The sequence below is a fragment of the Emys orbicularis genome, chromosome 1, assembly GCF_028017835.1.
Source record: "Emys orbicularis isolate rEmyOrb1 chromosome 1, rEmyOrb1.hap1, whole genome shotgun sequence".
Taxonomy (NCBI): Eukaryota; Metazoa; Chordata; order Testudines; family Emydidae; genus Emys; species Emys orbicularis.
In genome coordinates, this window is record NC_088683.1 from 158,571,397 (window position 1) to 158,596,882 (window position 25,486).

A 25,486-nucleotide genomic window follows, 5' to 3' on the forward strand; every position below is an offset into this window, starting at 1 on the left:
AGCAGGGTTGCATAATTGTGAGAAAATATTACAATTGCTGTAATGTTAGAATCATAGAATATCAGGGTTGGAAGGGACCTCAGGAGGTCATCTAGTCCAACCCCCTGCTCAAAGCAGGACCAATTCCCAACTAAATCATCCCACCCAGGGCTTTGTCAAGCCGGGCCTTAAAAACCTCCAAGGAAGGAGACTCCACCACCTCCCTAGGTAACGCATTCCAGTGCTTCACCACCCTCCTAGTGAAATAGTGTTTCCTAGTATCCAACCTAGACTGCAACTTGAGACCATTGCTCCTTGTTCTGTTATCTGCCACCACTGAGAACAGCCGAGCTCCATCCTCTTTGGAACCCCCCCCCTCAGGTAGTTGAAAGCAGCTGTCAAATCCCCCCTCATTCTTCTCTTCTGGAGACTAAACAATCCCAGTTCCCTCAGCCTCTCCTCATAAGTCATGTGCTCCAGACCCCTAATCATTTTTGTTGCCTTCCACTGGACTCTTTCCAATTTTTCCACATCCTTCTTGTAGTGTGGGGCCCAAAACTGGACACAGTACTCCAAATGAGGCCTCACCAATGTCGAATAAAGGGGAACGATCACATTCCTCGATCTGCTGGCAATGCCCCTACTTATACAGCCCAAAATGCCGTTAGCCTTCTTGGCAACAAGAGCACACTCATATCCAGCTTCTCGTCCACTGTGACCCCTAGGTCCTTTTCTGCAGAACTGCTACCCAGCCGTTCAGTCCCTAGTCTGTAGCAGTGCATGGGATTCTTCCGTCCTAAGTGCAGGACTCTGCACTTGTCCTTGTTGAACCTCATCAGGTTTTTTTTGGCCCAATCCTCTAATTTGTCTAGGTCCCTCTGTATCCGATCCCTACCCTCTAGTGTATCTACCACGCCTCCCAGTTTAGTGTCATCTGTAAACTTGCTGAGAGTGCAGTCCACACCATCCTCCAGATCATTAATAAAGATATTAAACAAAACCGGCCCCAGGACCGAGCCTTGGGGCACTCCGCTTGAAACCGGCTGCCAACTAGACATGGAGCCATTGATCACTACCCGTTGAGCCCGACGATCTAGCCAGCTTTCTATCCACCTTACAGTCCATTCATCCAGCCCATACTTCTTTAACTTGGCAGCAAGAATACTGTGGGAGACCGTATCAAAAGCTTTGCTAAAGTCAAGGAATAACGCATCCACTGCTTTCCCCTCATCCACAGAGCCAGTTATCTCATCATAGAAGGCAATTAGGTTAGTCAGGCACGACTTCCCCTTGGTGAATCCATGCTGACTGTTCCTGATCATGGCCTGTAGTTCCCCGGATCCTCCTCCTTCCCTTTTTTAAAGATGGGCACTACATTAGCCTTTTTCCAGTCATCCGGGACCTCCCCCGATCGCCATGAGTTTTCAAAAATAATGGCTAATGGCTCTGCAATCTCATCCGCCAACTCCTTTAGCACCCTCGGATGCAGCGCATCCGGCCCCATGGACTTGTGCACGTCCAGTTTTTCTAAATAGTCCCGAACCACTTCTTTCTCCACAGAGGGCTGGTCACCTTCTCCCCATACTGTGCTGCCCATTGCAGCAGTCTGGGAGCTGACCTTGTTCGTGAAGACGGGCAAAAAAATCATTGAGTACATTAGCTTTTTCCACATCCTCGGTCACTAGGTTGCCTCCCTCATTCAGTAAGGGGCCCACACTTTCCTTGACTTTCTTCTTGTTGCTAACATACCTGAAGAAACCCTTCTTGTTACTCTTAACATCTCTTGCTAGCTGCAACTCCAAGTGTGATTTGGCCTTCCTGATTTCACTCCTGCGTGCCTGAGCAATATTTTTATACTCCTCCCTGGTCATTTGTCCAATCTTCCACTTCTTGTAAGCTTCTTTTTTGCGTTTAAGATCAGCAAGGATTTCACTGTTTAGCCAAGCTGGTCGCCTGCCATATTTACTATTCTTTCTACACATCGGGATGGTTTGTTCCTGCAACCGCAATAAGGATTCTTTAAAATACAGCCAGCTCTCCTGGACCCCTTTGCCCTTCATGTTATTCTCCCAGGGGATCCTGCCCATCTGTTCCCTGAGGGAGTCAAAGTCGGCTTTTCTGAAGTCCAGGGTCCGTATTCTGCTGCTCTCCTTTCTTCCTTGTGTCAGGATCCTGAACTCGACCATCTCATGGTCATTGCCTCCCAGGTTCCCGTCCACTTTTGCTTCCCCTACTAATTCTTCCCTGTTTGTGAGCAGCAGGTCAAGAAAAGCTCTGCCCCTAGTTGGTTCCTCCAGCACTTGCACCAGGAAATTGTCCCCTACACTTTCCAAAAACTTACTGGATTGTCTGTGCACCGCTGTATTGCTCTCCCAGCAGATATCAGGGTGATTAAAGTCTCCCATGAGAACCAGGGCCTGCGATCTAGCAACTTCTGCTAGTTGCCAGAAGAAAGCCTCGTCCACCTCATCCCCCTGGTCTGGTGGTCTATAGCAGACTCCGACCACGACATCACCCTTGTTGCTCACACTTCTCAACTTTATCCAGAGACTCTCAGGTTTTTCTGCAGTTTCATACCGGAGCTCTGAGCAGTCATACTCCTCTCTTACATACAATGCAACTCCCCCACCTTTTCTGCCCTGCCTGTCCTTCCTGAACAGTTTGGAGTACTGTCATGGATGGATATAGTCATGTGAGTTATCCCACCAAGTCTCTGTTATTCCAATCGCATCATAGTTCCCTGACTGTGCCAGGACTTCCAGTTCTCCCTGCTTGTTTCCCAGGCTTCTTGCATTTGTGTATAGGCACTTAAGATAACTCATCGATCGTCCCTCTTTCTCAGTATGAGACAGGAGTCCTCCCCTCTTGCGCTCTCCTGCTTGTGCTTCCTCCCAGGATCCCATTTCCCCACTTACCTCAGGGCTTTGGTCTCCTTCCCCCGGTGAACCTAGTTTAAAGCCCTCCTCATTAGGTTAGCCAGCCTGCTGGCGAAGATGCTCTTCCCTCTTTTCGTTAGGTGGAGCCCGTCTCTGCCTAGCACTCCTCCTTCTTGGAACACCATCCCATGGTCAAAGAATCCAAAGCCTTCTCTCCGACACCACCTGCGTAGCCATTCGTTGACTTCCATGATTCGACGGTCTCTACCCAGGCCTTTTCCTTGCACAGGGAGGATGGACGAGAACACCACTTGCGCCTCAAACTCCTTTATCCTTCTTCCCAGAGCCACGTAGTCTGCAGTGATCCGCTCAAGGTCATTCTTGGCAGTATCATTGGTGCCCACGTGGAGAAGCAGGAAGGGGTAGCGATCCGAGGGCTTGATGAGTCTCGGCAGTCTCTCCGTCACATCGTGTATCCTAGCTCCTGGCAAGCAGCAGACCTCTCGGTTTTCCCGGTCGGGGCGGCAGATAGATGACTCAGCCCCCCTGAGGAGGGAGTCCTCCTCCTCCTCTTGGGAGTGGTGGTCGTGGAACCCCCATCCCTAGGACAGTGCATCTTTTGCCTTCCAATCGGTGGAGTCTCCTTCTGCTCCCTTCCCTCAGATGGGTCATCTAGTCCACTCTCTGCATTAGTACCTGTAGAGAGAACATGGAAACGATTGCTCACCTGTATCTCCATTGCTGGTACATGGACGCTCCTCTTTCTCCTTCTGGAGGTCACATGCTGCCAAACTTCTTCACCATCCTGTCCCTGCTGCGCCTGCTCTGAATCTTCAGAACATTGTGGCCGTAGAAGCATCTCCTGACGTCTGTCCAGGAAATCTTCATTTTTCCTTATGCAACGCAGAGTCGATACTCGTTTCTCCAGACCTCAAACCTTCTCTTCCAATATGGAGACCAGCTTGCACTCTGTACAGACAAAGTCGCTTCTGTCCTGTGGAAGAAAGACAGACCTGTTATATACGAGGCAGGGAATTAAGGGTGTAAATAGTTTTTTGATCTGGTAGGAGAGCAGACTTTTTAAGAGCCTGAAAACTATAATGTTTGTTGCCATGACAAGATATTTATAGTTAAATAGGAACTAAAATTCCAAAGAGCATGCACATAGTCAGCTGCAGCCAGAAATTAGAAAACTTATTCAATTGTTAGCAATTACCCAAAAGTAGGAATTGAGCAATTAAGCAGTGTTTCTGTGAGCTCCTGGCTGAATCCCTTTAAGATCAACGATCGTGTGCTAATTTTTGTTTCCTCACCTGATTAAAACACAGAAATAGCTGTCTGAACCTCCATGGAATTTGTTGAGCACTAAGACAATTTCTGCTGCATCTGAAATCAAAACTCACAGGTCTAAAAGAGTGGTGGAGCATATCGAGAAGGGGTGGGAGAGAGAGCTCAGTGGTTTGAGCATTGGCCTGCTAAACCCAGGGTTGTAAATTCAATCCTTGAGGGGGCCATTTAGGGATCTGGGGCAAAAATTTGTCTGGGGATTGGTCCTGCTTTGAGCAGGGGGGTGGACTAGATGACCTCCTGAGGTCCCTTCCAACCCTGATATTCTATGATTCTAAGACAAACAAGATGGTAGAACTATGCAATTAGCAAAACCCTGTGATTTAGCTAGTGTCCACAGCTCGTGGAAATCAGTTATCTTCTTAAAGAATAAAGTTGAAGATATTGAAAATAGAACTCAGTATATAATTTCTCAGTCTCCCTGAAGAAGTGGGAATCCTGATCCAATTAGCTATTTTTTAAAAATGAATCTCTCATCTACTAGAACTAATGTTATAAAGGAACTAGTGAATAGATAGAATCCATTGGGTGCCAAATATTGTGGCAAAAGACAACCTTCATCCCAACCTGTAATTAGCCACCTACTTAATTTTGAAGATAGGCAGTCTTTATTTTAAAGTCTGTCATGAAAAAGATCTTTCTTACTCAAATGGGGAAAAGTTTTTTTTTTTCTCCACATATTTACAATGACAGAACTACTTTCAAAGGCAAGAAAATTACTCAGATCAAGGTATTAGAGAAGTTACTGTATATCCAGCAACCATGAAGAACATTAAAGGAACAAAAACCTTTATCTTAAATAAATATAATAAAAAATGAAGCTCTGAAATTTGCAAAGATTCAAGAACAGAAAATCTTAACCTTAATCTTAAAAATAGATTACAGGAACTCTTTGTGGGTTAAATTGTGCATGTGGGTAATACTGTTTGTCAAAAAAATATATATTTAATTAACTTTTCTCATTAGTTATAACATACTTGGCTAGCTACAATGATGGTCATCTAATAAGTGACATTTACTGTAATATTTCTATGACAGCCTAGTTTTTGATGGTTTAGACTAATAGGGGTCTGTGCTTTCTGTGTAGTCTACAGCAGTGGTTCTCAGCCTGCGGGCTGCATGTAGCCCAATCAGCACACAGCTGGGCCACAGCTGTATACTAAAGGCCGCCTGGCCCTGGGCAGCAGGGTCCCGTCTGCCCAGCGTGGTGGAGTCTGGTGTCCCAGCCGCTTGGCCCGGCCCACTGGTGTCCAGGGTCCCAGCTGCCTTGCTGCTCAGCTCGGTGGGGTCCAGAGTTGGGGCTGCCCTGCCCTGCCGGCAGGCCCTGCGTCTGGGGCTCCGCTCCTGTTCCCACTCTGTGGAGGGGGCGTTGGGCATATGGGTCTGTAGGGTGGTTGGAGGGGGGCGCTATGGTTCTCAACCTGCGGCCCAGATAACACATTGTGGCCCACAATGATAAATAGGTTGAGAAGCTCTGGTCTGCTGCAGGGGTTCTCAAACTAGGGGTTGGGACCCCTCAGGGGGGCACAAGGTTATTACATAGGGGGTCGCGAGCTGTCAGCCACCAGCCCAAACCCCGCTTTGCCTCCAGCATTTATAATGGTGTTAAATATATTAAAAAAGTGTTTTTAATTTATAAAGGGGGTCGCACTCAGAGACTTGCTATGTGAAAGGGGTCACCAGTAAGAAAGTTTGAGAGTCACTGGCCTATGGACTATGTAGTAATTAAGAGGGCCTATAGAAAATACTATCTGATATTCTTATCTGTAGGAAAAAATACCTGATGTCATATCTTCTCCTTAGGATCCTGTTAGTCCCAACTGTTGTTCCTTATATGTGACTAAGATTGCTACCTCGTTTTCCTATTCTTTCTCAAGGGCATATTTTACCTTATTGATTAACCAATTTCAGCAGTTTGACATCCACTTTTGGCCATGGTTAATTCCATTTACTATTGCAAACAGTAAACAAAATATATAGTGCCGTAGAACCTTGATTTTATAAACATCTATCTTATGAATGGCGGAGTATATGAACAAGTTTTCTGCCACTGCATGTGACTTCAGTCCTCCAGCCAACATTCAATCAGCTGTGCATGTTTGAAAAGACAGATCTGGTAGCAAGGAAGAGATGCAGTTCTCTCAAAGAAAAATCAGGCACACCGTATGCATTTGTTTTCATTTGTTATGCATACTGTTATTGAATGATTAATAAATTATACACTGTACCTACTGTAATTTTGAGATGTTTTATAAACTTTTTTTCTGAACTCTTATCTCCATTTAATTAATAAAATTGGGGTTCCACTATGTTTGAAAAACTCCCTCTTCTAGAAATATAAGGATATAGAAGGTGAGAGGGTTATCTGTTGGATAGATAAAGTTGTAAATCAGTTGGGAACAACTATTAGAGTATTATTTTATAGTTATTAAATGGTCCTAGTTAAATATAAATAGGTCCAGGGAGTAGTGCACAGAGCACTACTATTAACTAATTTAGAGAGACACGGGTGAGGCCTGATTAGGAGGCCTGTGAAGGCAGCCAAGGGGCTGGCCAGCGAGCAGCACAGGAGTCAGCAAACAAAGCTGAAAACAAGGGAGTTTTGTAAGGAGAGTTTGGGAGCGAGAATGTGTGGGCTTGTGGTGGTGGTGGTTTTTCTTGACAGAAGTTTGAGAGGGAAGTTTGACAGGTACAGAGGCAGCAGTGGTAGTCACTCAAGGAATGGAAGAGAATGAAGATGATTTGATGTGGAAGCTGCAAGATGTATATTATCCTGGAGTATGTGCCTGAAAGATGCTTCATTTGTATGAAGTGCTGCCAGATAGATCGGATGGAAGAGAAGATCCAAGGTTTGGAGATGCAGATTGAAACTGTTGGAATTTTGAACAGATGTTGGAGGAAGGAAAGAGGAGACTGAAGGGAAAACTCAGGACTTGTAGATGCAAGCTGGACAGAACTGTGAGGGTAGAGTGCTGGATGAGGAAAGTGGCCAGTGGAAGCATGTGACTACGTGAACAAGGTAGAGGAAAGTGAAGAAGTGTAGCTGAGGCTAGTGAAGAAATACAGCGGAGGAACATGTTTGCTGAGTTGGAAAATGAAGAGGCACAGCAGGCAGTAACAGAAGGTGGGACGGCAAGGAAGAAGGAGAAGACTGGCTAGCCCTACAAGAAGAGGGGAAGAGTCAATGGAGAGAGCCCAAGTTCAGCTCCCCTGGATGATAGAGGGTGACAAGTGAGAACAAAAGACAAGGGGACTTGTAGCCAGAAGGAATAGAAGGCGATAGGCTGGAGAATTGCACCAACACCAGGAAGAGGCAGGTCTACACGATGGGGGACTCCCTAATAACAATGGACAGGCCTGTCACTAGAGCCGATCCAGAGAACAGAATAGTGTGCTGTCTTCCAGGAGCTAAGATACAAGATGTGGACCTGACGATGAAGAGGCTCCTAATGGGAATAGGAAAGAATCCACTGATGTCCTTCACGTGGGAACAAATGATACTACTAGATTCTCACTGGAACGTATTAAGGGAGACTATGCCAGGATGGGAAGAACCTTAAAGAAATGGAGTCTCAGATAATCTTCAGTAGGATTCTATCTGTCCCTAGAGAGCGAAGGCAAGACAAGATTATGATGATCAGCAGATGGCTGAGGCACTGATGCTATAAGGAAGATTTTGGGATGTTTGACCACTGGGAGGCCTTCATGGAGAGAGGAGTGTTCTCATGGGATGGACTCCACCTGAATAGGGAGGGAAACAGACTTCAGGGTTGGAGGTTGACTTTAAAGAGCTTTTAAACTAGGAATTCAGGGGCAGTCTGGAGATGCTTATGTATAGGGCCCTACCAAATTCACGCTCCATTTTGGTCAGTTTCATGGTCATAGGATTTTAAAAATCATAAATTTTGTGATTTCAGCTATTTAAATCTGAAATGTCAAGGTGTTGTAATTTTAGGGGTCCTGACCCAAAAAGGAGTTGGGGGAGGGATCACAAGGTTATTGTAGGGGGGTTGCGGTACTTCTACCCTTACTTCTGCACTGCTGCTGGCAGTGGCACTGCCTTCAGAGATGGGTAGCTGGAGAGTGGTGGCTGCAGGCCATGAATCTAGCTCTGAATGCAGAGCTGCCACCAGCAGCGGTGCAGAAGGAAGGATGGCATGGTAAGGTATTGCCACTCTTACTTCTGCGCTGCTGCCCACAGAGGTGGGCCCTCAGTCAGCAGCCACCACTGTCCGGCTGCCCATCTCTGAAGGCAGCAGCGCAGAAGTAAGGGTAGCAATACCTTACCATGCCATCCTTCTGCACCGCTGCTGGTGGCAGCTCTGCATTCAGAGCTAGATTCATGGCCTGCAGCCGCCACTCTCCAGCTACCCATCTCTGAAGTCAGCGCAGCAGTATGGGTGGCAATACCGCAACTCCCTAAAATAACCTTGTGACACTCCCCCCCCCCCCCCCCCCGGAACTCCCTTTTGGGTCAAGACCCCCAATTTGAGAAACATTGATCTCCCCCGTGAAATCTGTATAGTATAGGGTAGAAGCATACACAAGACCAGATTTCACGGTCCGTGACATGTTTTTCATGGCTGTGAATTTGGGTAGGGCCCTACTCATGTAATCTCCATGCCTGATTCTGATATTGAGCCCCAGGAAAATCAAATAAGACAGGATACAGCAATGGAGAAAGGTACAACAGAAGGTAGGAGATTGGACATCAAGAGGAAAGATCGTGTCAATACCAGTGGCACTAACAGGTAAGCAGTACTGATAGTAGAATGACTGCACCTAAACAGGCAAGGAATCTGGGGTGAAGCCAAGCAGAAAAAACTAAGATATCTGTACACCAATGCAAGGAGCCTGGGTAACAAAATGGAGGAATGAGAATTGTTGGTGTCGGGAGTAAAACCAGATATTATAGGGATAACAGAAGCTGAATTCTTTAAGGTTTCTCATATCCCTGAATCAGTCTTCAGTGGTTGCAGCAATCAGGAATGGTAATAAACTGACCAGAGAATTATCAGATAAGAGGTACTTTCTTACAAGAGCATTTAAAACAACAACTAAATATAGTGTGAACATTGTTTCCCAGTGATCTCATTTAAACACACACGAGGGATATGGAATATTAGTTCCCTTGTTGTTTTCAAGCCAGGCAGAAGTCTGAAGAGAATCTTCTTTTTTTTTCTTTTCTTGCCATTAACACAACTGTAGGCTTTCTGAGTCTCCTATTAGCGTTGATTGATTATGAGTGACTTTTAGTGTAGCAAGGCAGATTTGCATTGAATTAATAATTGATTTGTAGAAATCTTTGTGAAAGAGCAAGCCTACCTTCCCAAGAGAGCATCTGTCTTTACAAGTGGCTGCAAAACCTTAACAGTATTTTAGTATTTGATGTGGCGTTACATCATAAGTTCCCTTGCAGAGGCTTCAGTTGTGGAATAGTTACCGCACACTATTTAGTATGGTTTCTGTTTTGGATTAAATTTGTTTGAGAACAGACTGTTTTATATAACAATAAAACACTACAGCATGTACCAAGATTCTTCTTCAAGTTATCTCTACGGGTATTTCCCATCGGGATGTGCTTGTACCCGTACACTGGAGATTTTTGTAAGCAGTGTCTGTGCCTAATGCACCCTTGTGTTCTGGTGTGAGAGTATATAGGGACGGGAAGACCCTCTGCTGCTCCAGTTCCTTCTCAGCCAACTGTAGCATGAGACTGCGTGTCGCAGTGTCCCCTAGCTAGCTATGCAGCCTGCTGACTTTTCTCTTTCTGACTGTTTCTATTTCTTTAATACAGTTATTTCATTTTTATCATTTTTACTTTTTAATTTGACACAATTGTATGCTTTTGGGGGTGTCTCCGTCCCCCCCGCCCCATCCTTTCACCCCGTCAGGGCCTGTGTTCCTCTCGGCCCTCTACATCTGCCTGTCCTTTCTTACTGGGTTATGCCCAAGACCCCAGGCTTCAAACCCTGCCATGACTACCATGTGTCCTTTCCTCTCAGCAATGGGCATTCCAGCTGCCTTGCAAGGGCAAGGTTTGCTTCAGATGCAAAAGTAGATTCAGAAAGCAGAGGGAGGACAGATTGAAACTGCTTCTTATGGAACACTCTCTGAGAGTCACAAGGTCCAAGTCCCTCTGCGCGCATGCACACACACATATACACACACACACATCAGCCTCAACTGCTCAACTCTGGGGAACGCACCAGCCCTGGCTCTGGTAACACTGGTCTACAATTTTTGAGAAGTTGTCTGCTTCAGAGATAAAATGTGCTATTTATTATGTATTTTGATGTGCTGAATTCAAATATGACAATTAAAACAACTGATTGGCTACTGTTTCTAAGATATTTAAGTTTTTACATTTTATGTCTATGTATATTGTGTAGATAGTAGAGTTTTAATCATAAATTGTAAACCTAGGTCTTTTCATGTGTTTATGGTTGCTTTACATGATAATATTTCACCTGTCCTGTTTATGTAACACTTTAAAAATCAGCAAAAGGGTTATATAAATAAAATTTATTATGAAACAAAAGGCAAAAAACTATTCTGTACGTAGTTTAGTCCTATTCAGTGTCTACTCGGCGCTTCTTGGCTTGTCTCTTGTATTCATTAAATGGAGCATCTCTTGTCACTGTCCAGCAATAGTCTGTAAGCATTGATGGGCTCCATTTGCCCTGATAGCGTTTCTCCATTGTTGCAATGTCCTGGTGAAATCACTCACCGTGCTCATCGCTCACTGCTCCGCAGTTCGGTGGGAAAAAAATCTAGATGAGAGTGCAAAAAATGTATCTTTAGTGACATGTTGCAACCAAGGCTTTTGTATGCCTTGAGGAGGTTTTCCACCAACAACCTGTAGTTGTCTGCCTTGTTGTTTCCGAGAAAATGTATTGCCACTAACTGGAAGGCTTTCCATGCCGTCTTTTCCTTGCCACGCAGTGCATGGTCAAATGCATCATCTCGAAGAAGTTCACGAATCTGAGGACCAACAAAGACACCTTCCTTTATCTTAGCTTCACTTAACCTTGGAAATTTTCCACGGAGGTACTTGAAAGCTGCTTGTGTTTTGTCAATGGCCTTGACAAAGTTCTTCATCAGACCCAGCTTGATGTGTAAGGGTGGTAACAAAATCTTCCTTGATTCAACAAGTGGTGGATGCTGAACACTTTTCCTCCCAGGCTCCAATGACTGTCGGAGTGGCCAATCTTTCTTGATGTAGTGGGAATCTCTTGCACGACTATCCCATTCGCAGAGAAAACAGCAGTACTTTGTGTATCCAGTCTGCAGACCAAGCACCTTCAAATCGCCACAAAGCTGCCACTGATGTTGGTCATAGTTTATGCACCTCAAAAGTTGTTTCATGTTGTCATAGGTTTCCTTCATATGGACTGCATGACCAACTGGAATTGATGGCAAAACATTGCCATTATGCAGTAAAACAACTTTAAGACTCGTCTTCGATGAATCAATGAACAGTCTCCACTCACCTGGATTGTGAACGATGTTGAGGGCTGCCATCACACCATCGATGTTGTTGCAGGCTACAAGATCACCTTCCATGAAGAAGAATGGGACAAGATCCTTTTGACGGTCACGGAACATAGAAACCCTAACATCACCTGCCAGGAGATTCCACTGCTGTAGTCTGGAGCCCAACAGCTCTGCCTTACTCTTGGGTAGTTCCAAATCCCTGACAAGGTCATTCAGTTCACCTTGTGTTATGAGGTGTGGTTCAGAGGAGGAGGATGGGAGAAAATGTGGGTCCTGTGACATTGATGGTTCAGGACCAGAAGTTTCATCCTCTTCCTCTTCCTCGTCTGACTCAAGTGAGAATGATTCTGGTGCATCAGGAACCGGCAGTCCTTCTCCGTGGGGTACTGGGCGTATAGCTGATGGAATGTTTGGATAATGCACAGTCCACTTTTTCTTCTTTGACACACCTTTCCCAACGGGAGGCACCATGCAGAAGTAACAATTGCTGGTATGATCTGTTGGCTCTCTCCAAATCATTGGCACTGCAAAAGGCATAGATTTCCTTTTCCTGTTCAACCACTGGCGAAGATTTGTTGCACAAGTGTTGCAGCATATGTGTGGGGCCCACCTCTTGTCCTGATCTCCAATTTTGCAGCCAAAATAAAGGTGATAGGCTTTCTTAACCATAGTGGTTATACTGCGCTTTTGTGATGCAAAAGTCACTTCACCACAAACATAGCAGAAGTTATCTGCACTGTTCACACAAGTACGAGGCATCTCTGCTCACTTTGGCTAAACAGAAATGTGTCCCTTTGCAAAATCAAACACTGACAAATAAGAGAGCACGACACTGTTTGATTTCTAGAGCTGATATAGGGCAATTTGTTCAGCAGAGTGATGTAAGCTTCGTTATGATTGCATCATCCATGACTTCTAGGAATAACATGATGCAATTCATATCATGTATGACGCAATACCAGCTTCAGATTGCATCATTCATTGTTTTGCCTAAAAAGCAAGTACTGTCCAAACCCAGTCATAGATTTATTCATAGATCCAGTCAAAGATGTATTTTAGTCATTTCTGGTTTAAATTGAGATCCCTTCCCTTTATAACTCACTTATCCTCCGCCATTCCCAAGTCAAGGGTCGTATATACTGCCCCAATAGCATATCTTGAAAACTAGAGCCAATCAACAATTTTAAGCATCATTTTCGTTCTCAGTGACCCAGAATTAGTAAAGTTTGACTACATTTATTTCAGAAGCATTTTGGCTGTAGAGCAGTGTAATCAAAGACCCTGCAGCCCTTTAGAGTCTTCAAGATTATCTAAAATGAAGAGACCCCACTCTCCAGAAAGAGAGACTCTGAAAAGGATAAAGTCACCCTCTTGATCTGGGAATAAGGAGATCTCACATGTTGGTATGGGTACCACTGAGGCTTTTTCTTCCCCTGTATAGAGGTCCTAGTCACCTTAAAACAAACAAACAAACAAAAAAAATCTCCAGCAGACTGTGTACTGAGAAGCTTCCCAGAAAGCAATCTTGAGCGGCACCGTTGTCGGTAGCAGAATCAGAGCCTTCTAAACACAAGGACTCCTCCAAGACCACGGTCCCAAAGTCATCATCCTCTGTACCATCTTCCTCAGGCCATGGTATAGAGTGCCAGGGAGACCTTGCAATCCCTCAGCATCTACACGCATATGACCAAAAAAAAATACAGCATATCACAGACAGTGGTCTTGCCCAATTTACTTTCAAACTACAAGATCAGCTGAACCACCCAGAAAGAAACCTAGTTTTTCTAAGAAAGGGCTGTCTTCTCTAGTGCCATCAGAATCAGCAACTACTTCTGAACAGCTTTTGTGATCCACTGGTCAAGGGTCACAAGCAATCCTCGGATCATACTGTACACCAAGCCTGTCACCAGCCTGATGGGGATCATCTCTCCCATTTCCTGTCTGCCTGAGAGTTGATCACCTTGGACAGGTGGATCCTGGAGATGGTTTCAGCATGCTATTCCATCCAGTTCAGTTCCATCCATCCCTGTCCTAGGGATTCTTCTCACGAGGGTCTTTTAAGACAAGAGGTGCAATCTCTCCTATTCCTAGGGGCGATCTAACCCATTCCACTGGACTTCCTTGAGAAAGTCCTGAGAAAAGGTTCTTCTCTAGGTGCTTCCTGGTTCCCAAGAAAAGAGGAGAAAGATGACCAAATCTGGGCCTCCGGACTTCGTCCTCTCACAGTGGTTCAGAATGGTAACCTTACCCGTGATAATTTCTTCTTTGGAGCTGGGAAATTGGTTTGTCTTCCTTGACCTCCGGGACACATATGTCCATATAGCTATGCACTCTTCCCACAAATATTTCCCACGATTTGTCATGGGCAAGGACCACTGCTAGTACTGGATCCTGTCCTTCGACTTTTGACTGTGCAAAGGATCTTTACAAAGGTTCTCTCAGCTATCGCCAGCCCATCTTCATTAGATGGGAATAATAGTCTTTCCCTGCCTGGATGACTGACTTCTCAAGGGTTGCTCCTTTCTCAGGGTGCCATCAGCAACCAACAAGGTCCTATCCCTCTTTCACTTCTCCAGCTTCCACCTCTACTTGGAATAGTCTATATTTAGACCTGTACAACAAATAGACTTCATCAGAGTCACTTTGGACTCCATTATAATCAAACCATGCCTGCCCATGAATAGGTTTGCTATGATGTCCAGCCTCAGTACCATGCTACAACAGAGCTACAAACCACAGCAAGGAGTTCTCCAACTCCTGGGTCATGTGGCAGCCAGTAAATGTGTAACATCCCTGGCAAGACTACACTCCTGATGTATTCCAGCTTGGCTCTGGTCTGTCTACGTCCCTCAACAAGTACAAACTGTCCTAGTGGGTGTCAATACCTCAGAGGTTATTTCTCTCATTTGGGGTTCCCCGGATGTAGATCTTTTTGTGACATTGTCCGATGCAGATGCTTCTGCTTGGGAGGGCATAGTCTCAGCTTGTTGAGAGATGCCCTCCTTACCCTTGGCCTCTGTTCTTGGTCTTGCTCTTTGCTTGTCCCCCAAAGCTGTTGCTCCTTAAGGTCTTGAATACTTGAAATGAGAGATTGGTAGCCATCTTCATAGCACCGTCGTGGCCAAGACAGAGAGTTCCCAATTTTAGTTTGCCTGTCCCTGCAATCACCTCTTCACCTTCCTCTGACAGCAGACTGCCTCACCCAGGAATTGGGCACCATGACCCACCCCCACCTCTCATGGTTCCACATCAAGGCCTGGCCCTTAGATGGCTTTCTGATGTAGAACAAGACTGCCCTCCAGAGACCCAAGAGTAGAAAACCTGCCACAAGGAAAACTTACCTGCAGAAGTGGAAACGTTTGTAAGCCTGGCATACACAACAATCTATATCTCCTCTCGACTCTCTCCTCTCTCACATTCTCAATTACCTGCTACAAACTACAGGTTTATCGTTTAGCTCAGTCAAGGTTTATCTTTGCTTCCATTACAACCTTTCACCCCTCGGTTCAGGGGTTTTAGTCTTTGCTCATCTGAGCATTGCAAGATTCATTAAGGGTCTGTTTAACCTTTTACCTCCTATTAAAGAACCTACTCCACCATGGGACCTTAACTAACTCTCAATGCCCTGAGAAAAGTCCTATTTGAACCTATGGGGAGCTGTTCTCATCTTCATTTGTCCTTTAAGACTTTGTACCTCATACAGAAGGATAGGAGAACTAGAAGCTCTTATGGCTGATCCACTGAACATAGTGTTCTATCACAAAACAGTGATATTGCATCCCCGCCCTTGCTTTCTACCTAAAGTTTCATCAGAATTTCACATTAATCAGGACACTGATCTAACGATGTCTTACTCCAAGCTCCATTACTCGAGAATCTCCACACACAGGGTGTAAGAAGCAATCTCATCTTTTACCTCAATATGCCTAAGTCCTTCAGGGCTTCTCGCAGTCTGTTTCCTTCACAGAAAGAATGAAAGGGTACCCAGTATCCACCCAGAGATTGTTGAAATGGGTGACATCTTGACCTGTTTTGAAGCCTTGGAGGTGCCTCTTTCACCGAGGGTGATTGCCCATTCCACTAAGGCTTGGTGTATCTCTGTGGTCTTATTGAAGTACATATCCATCTCAGACATTTGTAAGGGCAATTTTTCCCAGCATTTTACTATTGTCCATGCTTCTAGAGTTGACATGGCCTTCGGTGATGCTATTCTACAGTGCATACTGAATCTACCTCCTCAGCACCCTCCTCCATAATTGGGGTACCGCTTGTGAATCTTCTGATGTGGAGCACTCATAGGGAGAAGGAGAGGTTACCTTGCACAGTAATTGGGGTTCTTCTAGATGTTTTGTTCCTATGGGTTCTCCATTCCCCTTTGGGCCCTTCTTCCCTTCAGCTTCAGAGTCATACTCTCTGGACTTTGTGGTTGAGAAGGACCTGGAGAAACAGCAGCAAGCCTGCCCTATATACCCTTGTACCAGAGCACGAGGGTGTGTAGGACACAAGTGCAGACCCACACTTCTGACAAAAATCTCCAATCAAGAGTGCATGGGCACATCCTGACTGCAGCACCCCTAAGGTTATTTGTAAGTAAATAAAAATTAAGTACAGTGATGTTTAGTCCAAAGGAAAACATCTGCTACAAGTTATCATAATTCTGTATATCTGGAATGTAGCTAAGGTCTAGTTGCAGCACGTGGTATATGACTGAAGATAAATTGGTGAGTAGTCATTGACAATTGATGTTGAATTCATTAAGCCATCTTCTACCACATACCCGATAGTTCCATAGTCCAGCTAACTAGTTTGCAGGGCTCCACTCTGTAGATTGGGGAGGGGTCAAACCTTGAGTGCCTCTTTTTCTGGTCCCACTGCTTGGGAGATGGGATTAGTAGGAGAGAAGAAACTGTAAATTTATATAGCACAGCTGTCTTTCAGCTGAGCTGTAAGATGTTCCTGATCACTTGTCATTGGCCATTGAAGCCCACATGGCATTTTTTTCACAAAGGTTGGGAGGTTAATCCTGATGTTATGGCTGTGTTCCATCTCTAACTTTATTACATCTACCTATGTCCCCCAAATGCTGCAATGAAATTTTTATTCACTTTGACTGAGACTGTTGAGACATTGCTGTGTGCTTCTAAACTGCTGTCACCTTCTACCTCAGAGGAAACTGCATTTCCGGCATGGGTGTGTCATACCTATGCAGTATGGGTAAAATTTACAAAAGAGCCTGTCACTTAGGCACTTTTGAAGACATTGCTTGTGGAATAAAAAACAGTATAAGATATTGGGATGCCAAATATATTTTTAAGCTTTACACTTTGTGTTTAATCTCCATTGTATATACTGTTTTAGAAGCTTAAAATAGAATTTCTTCCCTTATAGATCTTTTCTTGAGTATGTTCTCTTCCTCAGTTTTTTCCATTAATTTCCCTACTGTTTTTCTACTTGAACTTAAAATTGCTGTGGCTTTTTGTATATGTTCTTCTTTGTGCAAGAGCTTCAATGTCAATACAGTTTTGGAAACTGGGTTTGAATAGTGAATTCCAGCTCTAGAAGGGACACAAGCAGAAAGCATATCATCTTGCTGTCTAACAGTTATGATTACATTAAATACTTTAGAGGGAAAGGTGGATATTTTAAGAGGGGATTTTTAGAATTTAGATTCCCCAACAGAATTCTTCAGATAATGTTTGTAAATGTTTCTGAAGTTTGAAAGTTCTCATAAATTTTATAATTCCAATATAACCATTTCAAAGTGGGTGAAATTTGGAGCTTAAATTTTGTGCCATTACAGTCTGAGTCTGCTGTCCTTGCACAACCCAAATTCTCTTTGATTTAATGCTAGCACTATTTGCAGCTCTGATTCATCTTTTCGTATATGTAAATTATATATATAAAATGACACAACAGTGAGTCTGTGCTCCTAGATTAAAAAAAACAACAAAAAGCATCACCTGTCCTTTGGTAGAAAATGTCTTTACACACTCGGTATGTATAACATGACTAAAGATCTGATATGAGTAATCACTAGTAGGGTATGAGTAATCACTAATCTTTCAGTTAATATATTCTGTCTGTGTGTGGGTGGGTGGGTGGGTGAGTTTTAATATGTACTGATTGATGGACTTTATTTTTAAACATCTTATATCTCTGATTCTACTAGAGGTTCTCCATGTCTTCATTGTTTGTCTTTTAGATATAAAGTCAGAATGCTCTTGATTAATTGTATCTTGTACAGAACCAAACACAGAGTAATATATTAAATGGGTTAAATTTGATGTGATATATATGTATAAACAGGATATGAGTAATCACTAATCCTTCAGTTGATACACCCGAAGGGATCAGGAGTATGTATATGTATGTATTCTGTCTGTGTGTGTGTCTGTGTTAATATGTACTGATTAATGGACTTTTTTGATACATCTTATCTCTCTGATTCTACCAGAGGGTCTCCATGTCTTCATTGTTTGTCTTTTAGTTCTAAAGGCTGAGTGCTCTTGATTAATTGTATCTTGTACAGAACCAAACACAGAGTAATGTATTAAATGGGTTAAATTTGATATGATATATATATATATATATATATATAACTGAAACACTTTCCCCCCTTTTCTCTTCAGATGTGTGGTCAGCAGGCTGTGTATTGGCTGAACTGTTACTTGGACAACCAATCTTTCCAGGCGACAGTGGTGTGGATCAGTTGGTGGAAATAATCAAGGTATGGAATTCAAGTTACTCTTGGGTCGCCACCTCCCTCCTTGAAGATAGATATATTGCACACAAAAACTAGGTTAAAAGAACATTATTAAGATTGCAAAGTAAATCACTTGAAAGTTAGAATTAAGGTTCTAGTTTCTAATGTGATCTCTCTCTCCTCTCCCCTCCACTGGCTTCCAGGCGCCTCATCCAATCTCTCTCCCCGCTTACCTCATCCTTGGCTCCTTATCCCAGTCTGTTCACTCTGCCTGGCCCAGCCTAGAGCAGCTGGGAGCAGCAATTACAGGGGAAGTGTTTCTGTCCCCCACCTCCAATTAGCCCTGCACTGGAGCATGCTCAGTCACTCTTGTGGGGATGTCAGTTGCACAGTCTGGCCATAGGTAGGAGCTGGTAAGTGATGGAGCATGGTCATTCAGCCTGTAGGGCTGGTGCACTGGCAGTATAGTCAGCACTTTGAGCTGTGAGGGGCTCTAGTGTGCTCAGAGAGAATTCAGTCTTCACAGATTTTAGCTGCTAAAATCAAAGTCTGTTCTGAGCATGTGCAAACTGCAGTTTTTCAGTGGCTTGTAACTTAGTGAGATTTAGGTGGATTTTCATGGTGACAGCAAAAATACTTCAGAGCATGGGGGTCTTAAGGCATTTCAAGGAAAATAATCTCAATTTTTTAACATGAGCAAAACCTATTTTTCCCTAGCCTCATTCTTGGAAATGGTTGAACCATTTTGGCTGAAATTTTCCAAAAAAGATTGGCCTACAGCTGACCCCTGGCATGGAAAATTTCAGCCCAGACCGTTAGTTTTGTCATGTTATAAGCAACTTAAAACAGGATCTTTGCCCGACGCTTCCCACTAATCTTAATAGGAGATGCTAGCAGCAGAGCCTGTAACACAATTAGAAAAAAGTAAAAATCTAGATAGGAACAGATTTGCCTGCTGCCCTGTAGCACCTTAGCCTGTGAACATGTCATAACTCACAAGTTAAGCAAGTTTAAGCTGGGTCAGTACTTGCAGAGAAACCTCAAAGGAAAACTTGGGAGACTCTGACAAGAAGTGTTGGTGATTCCTTAAGTGGTAGGTTCCTTTTAAGTTGTACTGAAACAGTGTCCTAGTGTGGTGTGGTGCTTCTCACAATGCCATTCTTTTGTATGAGATGTAAAATTTACAGTTGCAAACATTTGTGATCATTAAAGGTACAAAGCATTGCTTGCAAAAAGTTGTGGTATTTGCTCTGGAATCCCTGTTTGGCTAGGTCCCTAGATTTCCCCCTGTAGTTTCATAAATATGGTGGTATTCACACTTTGCCCTAAACTGTTATGAACAGCTAGTATGGTCTGCTCCCTAATCCACTTTATTCATCAATGAAATGATTATTGTTTGTATATCAATATATAGTTTCTTCAGGAGTAAAGATATTATGTAAATATAAGATCATTTAATTGTACATCAGGGTGACATAGTCCAAAAAGGCACATCTCGCTCCCTTAGAAATCTGGTTATTTCAATAAAACAGATCTATCTAGAGTTAATGGGTGTGCTTTGCCTTGCCATTGACTTGGTTCTGAGCAAGTGGAAATATAGTATTTAGAAGAAAGATGTATTCTGGTTGACAGGCTGTCTGCCAGCCAGAGTTCATGGATTGGCATAATGCTTGTGTAGTTATTTTTCATTATTTGTACAGTATCAGCCAGTCAGTATAGGAAGTGTTCATCCATGACTCATAACTGTACAGAATCCATGTAGAGACAAGGTGGGTGAGGAAATAGCTTTTATTGGACCAGCTTCTGTTGGCGAAGAGACAAGCTTTCGAGCTACACAGAGCTCTTCTTCGGGATCCATGTATTCAGTTTGGCTGAGATGATTCTGTTTAGCTCAATTTAGTATAAACACAAAGGAAGAAGAGAAACAATTTAATAGAATTGTCACTGCATGTAGATCTTGTACAGATTTTAAACACCACCTTCATAAATTTTATCCTCATTTTTAATTGACAGATCCATAGCTGAATATAAAGAGTACAGGTGTTAACAGTTTTTTCTATCATAGTTGGAAGAATGTGCATTCTGGAAGCTTGGACTTTCAGTGAGCTGTATTTGAGATGGTTTTCCACTCAGCAGAAGTAGGTTCCTGGAGCATTGCTCTAACTGTGGACATGGAAATCCTGAATGATCGTATTGTCCCATTATTAGATGAAAATCGAAAAATGGTACATGCCCCCCTAGATATATATATTAACAATTATACATGTAAGATGTACTCCACTGTGTAGTAAACCCTGAGATCTTCACTTGAGAAGACACAGTGGTAAGAGAGTATCTAGAGAGCAATTATCAGAGGGGTATTCTGATTCTTGCCTGCATATTTATACCTGCCTCTGGAAATTTCCATTACATGTGTCTGATGAAGTGGGTATTCACCCACGAAAGCTTATGCTCCAATACATCTGTTAGTCTTAAAGTTGCCACAGGACTCTCTGTTGCTTTTTCCAGAGAGCAATGACTATGATGAAGTGCTAGATGTCATGTTCTCTGACCAGCTAAGGGAACAAGTTCTGTGAAGCTTAGAAGAGGAGAGAATGGTCTGGGTTAGTAGCAAAAGGGAGTGGAATTTCACAGGGATGTCTAAAGGAAATGTGACCGGAATTGTGAAGTTTAGTGGGCAAGTGCCATGGAACATTATTCTGACCACATGCTGTTTGTTACCAAGAAAATGTAGATGCAGATTCTAGAAGCTCTCTTGGGGAAAATAAAATACAAATCACAATAGTGGAATGTCCTGCAGTATGTACATACAAAACTCTGCAACACAAAATTTGGTAGATTGACAATTCATAAGTACACTGTTGAAGTTGACAAGGGGATGGGGTGAGAGGATAGAGTGTGTAGCTTGTTGGGTAGAGTGCATTTGAGGCTTTTGGCATCTGAGAGGATTTGGAAAGTGGTTTGGGATTTTGGTACCCAAGAAGTTGTTAAGGCTTTTGGCATAGGCCTTGGAGAGGGGAAGGGTATTGAATGCCCAGTGGAAAAACTTCAGCTACAGTAAACAAAGGGCTTATATCAGAAAGTTGTTGAAGATGATTGGATAGGGAATGAGAGTTGGAACCAAATAGGCATGTTTCCATTCTCCTAAACTTCCACTAGAATTTTCTGAGCCACTTCTTTCAAAGGCGGTCTCTTCTTTAAGCAACAGACATTTTAAGTTGTTCGGGAAATTCTGTATTACTTTATCTTGAAGTTTGGTTGTGGGTGAATTGGTGCATAGAAATTAAGATATCCTAAGTTCTTTTGCCACTATAGGAACTGTATCAATAAAGGCATATCAGACAAACACCTTGTAATCAAGGCGTTAAGACAAGCTGAGTCTGAATCAGATGGCAGATTTTGAGTCCAGAAGACTGAGAAGTATTCATGGTGAGCTGATAACACAGAAAGCGTTGTTGCTGAAAGGATAATATAGCATAACAAAGAGGACTGGAGAAGTTACAAATAAAACAGCGCTATTTGAAGCATTGTAGTTCAGGGCAAGAGATGGGATGGGGACGTAGATGTAGTTTCAGTTGGAGTGAGAAAGAAATGATGGAATTAAGTGTAGAATTCACAATAGTAGCGGGGAAACAAATGAGGGAAATACCCACAGTTTCAGCCGGATATGAAGATTCCCTAACTACTCTCAGAAGCAGGCATCCATTTTTGTGCCTTTGAGGAAAATGTGTGAGCGGTACATGTTAAAAAGAAAGTGTGTACTTCACCTCTCGTCACTATTGTAACTAATACTCATACTAGAAAATCCACATTCACATTAAAAATATACCTACATTAGATTGAACTAAAATTGAAGGAATATGAACACTCATGCATCAGGTATAAACGAGCCGCTAAATGATGGATTGGGAAGAAGTTTCTCCTATGGGTTAGTTTTTTCCAGAATTGTCCATTATGGGATTTCTTTGTACCCTTTTCTGAAGCATTTGTTAATGGTCAACATCAGGAAAAGGTATTTGATTAGATGTACTACTAGTCTGATCCAGTATGGTAATTCCCTTGTAAAGAACAGAAGGGATTGTATAGTATGTATGCTAAAGAGAAAGCTGTCCTGATAAGATTCAAGATGAATATGATAGCATGGCTCAAGCACGTCCATCAGCCTAAAAATGGGGCTGATGAAGGTTATACAAATATACCTGTATCAATAGCAAACAACTTTGACAAGTGGATAGAAGAATAAGTGAGACCTCTTTCACCTTGAACAATTTGAGGGTTTCTCATAAGAATTTGACTAGCAGTTAGAAAACATAAAACAATCTGACAGGTTGCTGAGTTGGCAGATTAGTATGAGACCCGCAGGTGCTTGGGGGGAGGGATAGCTCAGTGGTTTGAGCATTGGCCTGCTAAACCCAGGGTTGTGAGTTCAATCCTTGAAGGGGCCACTTAGGGATCTGGGGCAAAATCAGTACTTGGTCCTGCTAGTGAAGGCAGGGGGCTGGACTCGATGACCTTTCAAGGTCCCTTCCAGTTCTAGGAGATGGGATATCTCCATTAATTATTTTGTATGAAGGTGAGGATAATGTAAAGTTTAAGGGGTAGCATGCAAATCATTCCTGAACCAGACCATCTTCAGACAATCACCTGAAGAAGCAAATGCATACTTTAAGGAGAGTTTGTGCTGGTTGCCCAACCCAGAAAAGCCAGGGATGGCAGGTTCTGAGACTAGTACCCATACCTCTGTTGTATGCATTTGAATGAGATAAGTATTACTGTTACCATAGGCAGACTTGGAAACTGAGGCACATAGTCACACTGAATCAGTGGCAGAACCAAGAGTAGATTCCAGTAATCCTGACTCCAGCTTCACTCCTCTAATCATAAGCCAACGCTCCCTCTGTATTTTCAGACATTCATAAACTTTATTTCAAAAACAGCTTTTTTCCAAACTTCGCTCAGAAGGCACATGTAGTATGATGATCTCAGTGAAAAACATAAAATTTACAAACGCACCCACTTCAGTGCTGGATGCTGACATCCAGGAGTAGGCAACAACAGAGGGACAGCAGCAACCTCAGTCCCTGCCTAAAGAATTGTCGTTGCTAGATGAGGACATGGCACTGGAACTGGTTGACTGTAAGGATTCCAGAGCTTTCTGTCCCAGGTCGTGGAGACCTGGAGATCAAAACAACAGTAATCCAGGAACGGTCTCACAAGCTATTTGATTAAACTGAGCTCTACAAGCCCAGCCGGGATCGCTCTCCTGATCAACGAGGGTTTACTTGAACCAGCAAAGGCAGACTCTGGCCACTCTCTCCTCCACAACTAAATTTGTGGAAGAGAGTACTGAGTGCCTTCAAAAGAAGCCCAGGTCCACAAAAGGCAACTTGAAGGGAAAAAAACCCAAGAAACTGGACCTCTTTAGGCACGGCATGTTCCTTTACCTCAGCGCAGCTCTGCATTATGAATTACTAGGCCCTGTTTGCAAAATATAACTGTTATCTGGGATGGGAGAGTCATCCCTTTAATGTCCAAAAAATTCTACAGGAAAACAGAAAAGAACTGAATGAGATCATAGGGCCATGGACACGTCCAACACAACTGCGAGGTCAATGGCCAATGCCCATGGCTGTCACCATGAGCAGGTCTTAATGGCTGCTTAACATCAGGCATCCAGAAAGAGGTACAAAGCACCATCACGGATCTGCTCTTTGGGTGGATGGAGTTCTTCAGCAGCAGAACAGATGGACTGCACCATTCACTGAAAGATTCGCAGGTCACGTTAAGATCCCTGGGGATCTATACACTATCTCTTTACCAAAAGTTATGCAATTACCAGCCTCAGTAGGATGCTATCCTATTCCCCGAGTCGGTAGCCTGAATACCTGCCAAGGAAAAAACCCCTCAATTCTAGGAGATATGCCTGTCCGTCGTCCTACTCAGTCATTCGCCCTGCACCATCACAGAGGCAGCAGGTTTGATGGATGTATCAGGAGCCTCCTTCCCCCTTTTCACTGGGCTTGGTTTGCTATCAGACAAGTGGATGTTTGGACATCTTTCACTCATAGCTACTCTGTTCATGTCTACTCTTTATATTCCTGCACAAACCCCTTCCCTATCCCCTTCAGGGATCCTTCTGATGAGAGCCTGTCACAAAGAGAAGTGGCCTCATTGCTCTGTCTAGGAGCCATAGGAGAGCTCAGAATGTATAAGGGTCTTAAGAGGCTTTTATTCCTGATGTTTCCTCATCCCAAAAAAGAAGGGGGGTCTTTGTCCTATTCCCAGCCTGAGGAGACTGAACAAATGCAGATGCAGCCTTGTATTCAGAATGGTAATGCTTGCCTCCATTATTCTATCTCTACAGGTTCAACACTGGTTCATGGCTCTTGTCTTACAGGATCCATACTTCCACATAGCCGTCCTCCCAGCCCGCTGGAAGTACTTCAGATTCTCAGTAGAGCCAAATCACTACCAGTATCAGTATCATTCAAACTCTCAACGGCACCAGAAGTAGAGATGAGCAAATAATTGATTTTTTTTTTATTCTGTTGCCAAACCAAAAAATCCAAAGAACATTTTTTCATTTAGAAACAAAACTGAAGGTCTGTTTTTGCCAAAGCAAAACATTTTTAAAAACTGTGTTCATGTCAAAATGAAATGTTTTGAATATCAAATAGAAACATTTTCTAAACAAAATGATGAATCAAATAACTTTAAATTTCAGAATGGTTGGTTTTGATTGTTTTGTGGGGTTTTTTGGTTTTTATTGAGCGGGCGGGTGGTTTTTGTGTGGTTTTTTTGGTTGGTTGTTTTTTGTTTGTTTTTGTTTTGTGTTTTTTGCCAAAAGTATTCACTGAAAAATAAATCACTCCACCCTAACCAAGAGTCTTCACAAAATGCCTAGCAGTGGTAATGGCATGCCTTTGAAGACAGCGTGTCCACATCTACCCTTACATGGAAGATAGACTGATCAGGGCAGGTCCCAGCAGAAGGCAGCAGTGAGTCTAAAATATGCAGAATCTCTGTTTGCCTGACTGGGCCTTCTTCAATTATGAAAATATCACCTCTTCTACCATCTTAGAAG

General features: G+C 43.3%; 1 protein-coding gene across 5 annotated transcripts in view; it reads left to right on the top strand.

Moving 5' to 3' along the window:
- GSK3B (glycogen synthase kinase 3 beta) overlaps positions 1-25,486 on the top strand; it is a 239,934-nt gene that overhangs the window by 160,190 nt on the left and 54,258 nt on the right. For all 5 annotated transcript variants that reach the window (XM_065400070.1, XM_065400102.1, XM_065400086.1 and 2 more), the window contains exon 7: positions 18,329-18,426. In XM_065400070.1, coding sequence (XP_065256142.1) covers positions 18,329-18,426 — 98 coding nt within the window. The remainder of the gene's footprint in view (positions 1-18,328; positions 18,427-25,486) is intronic.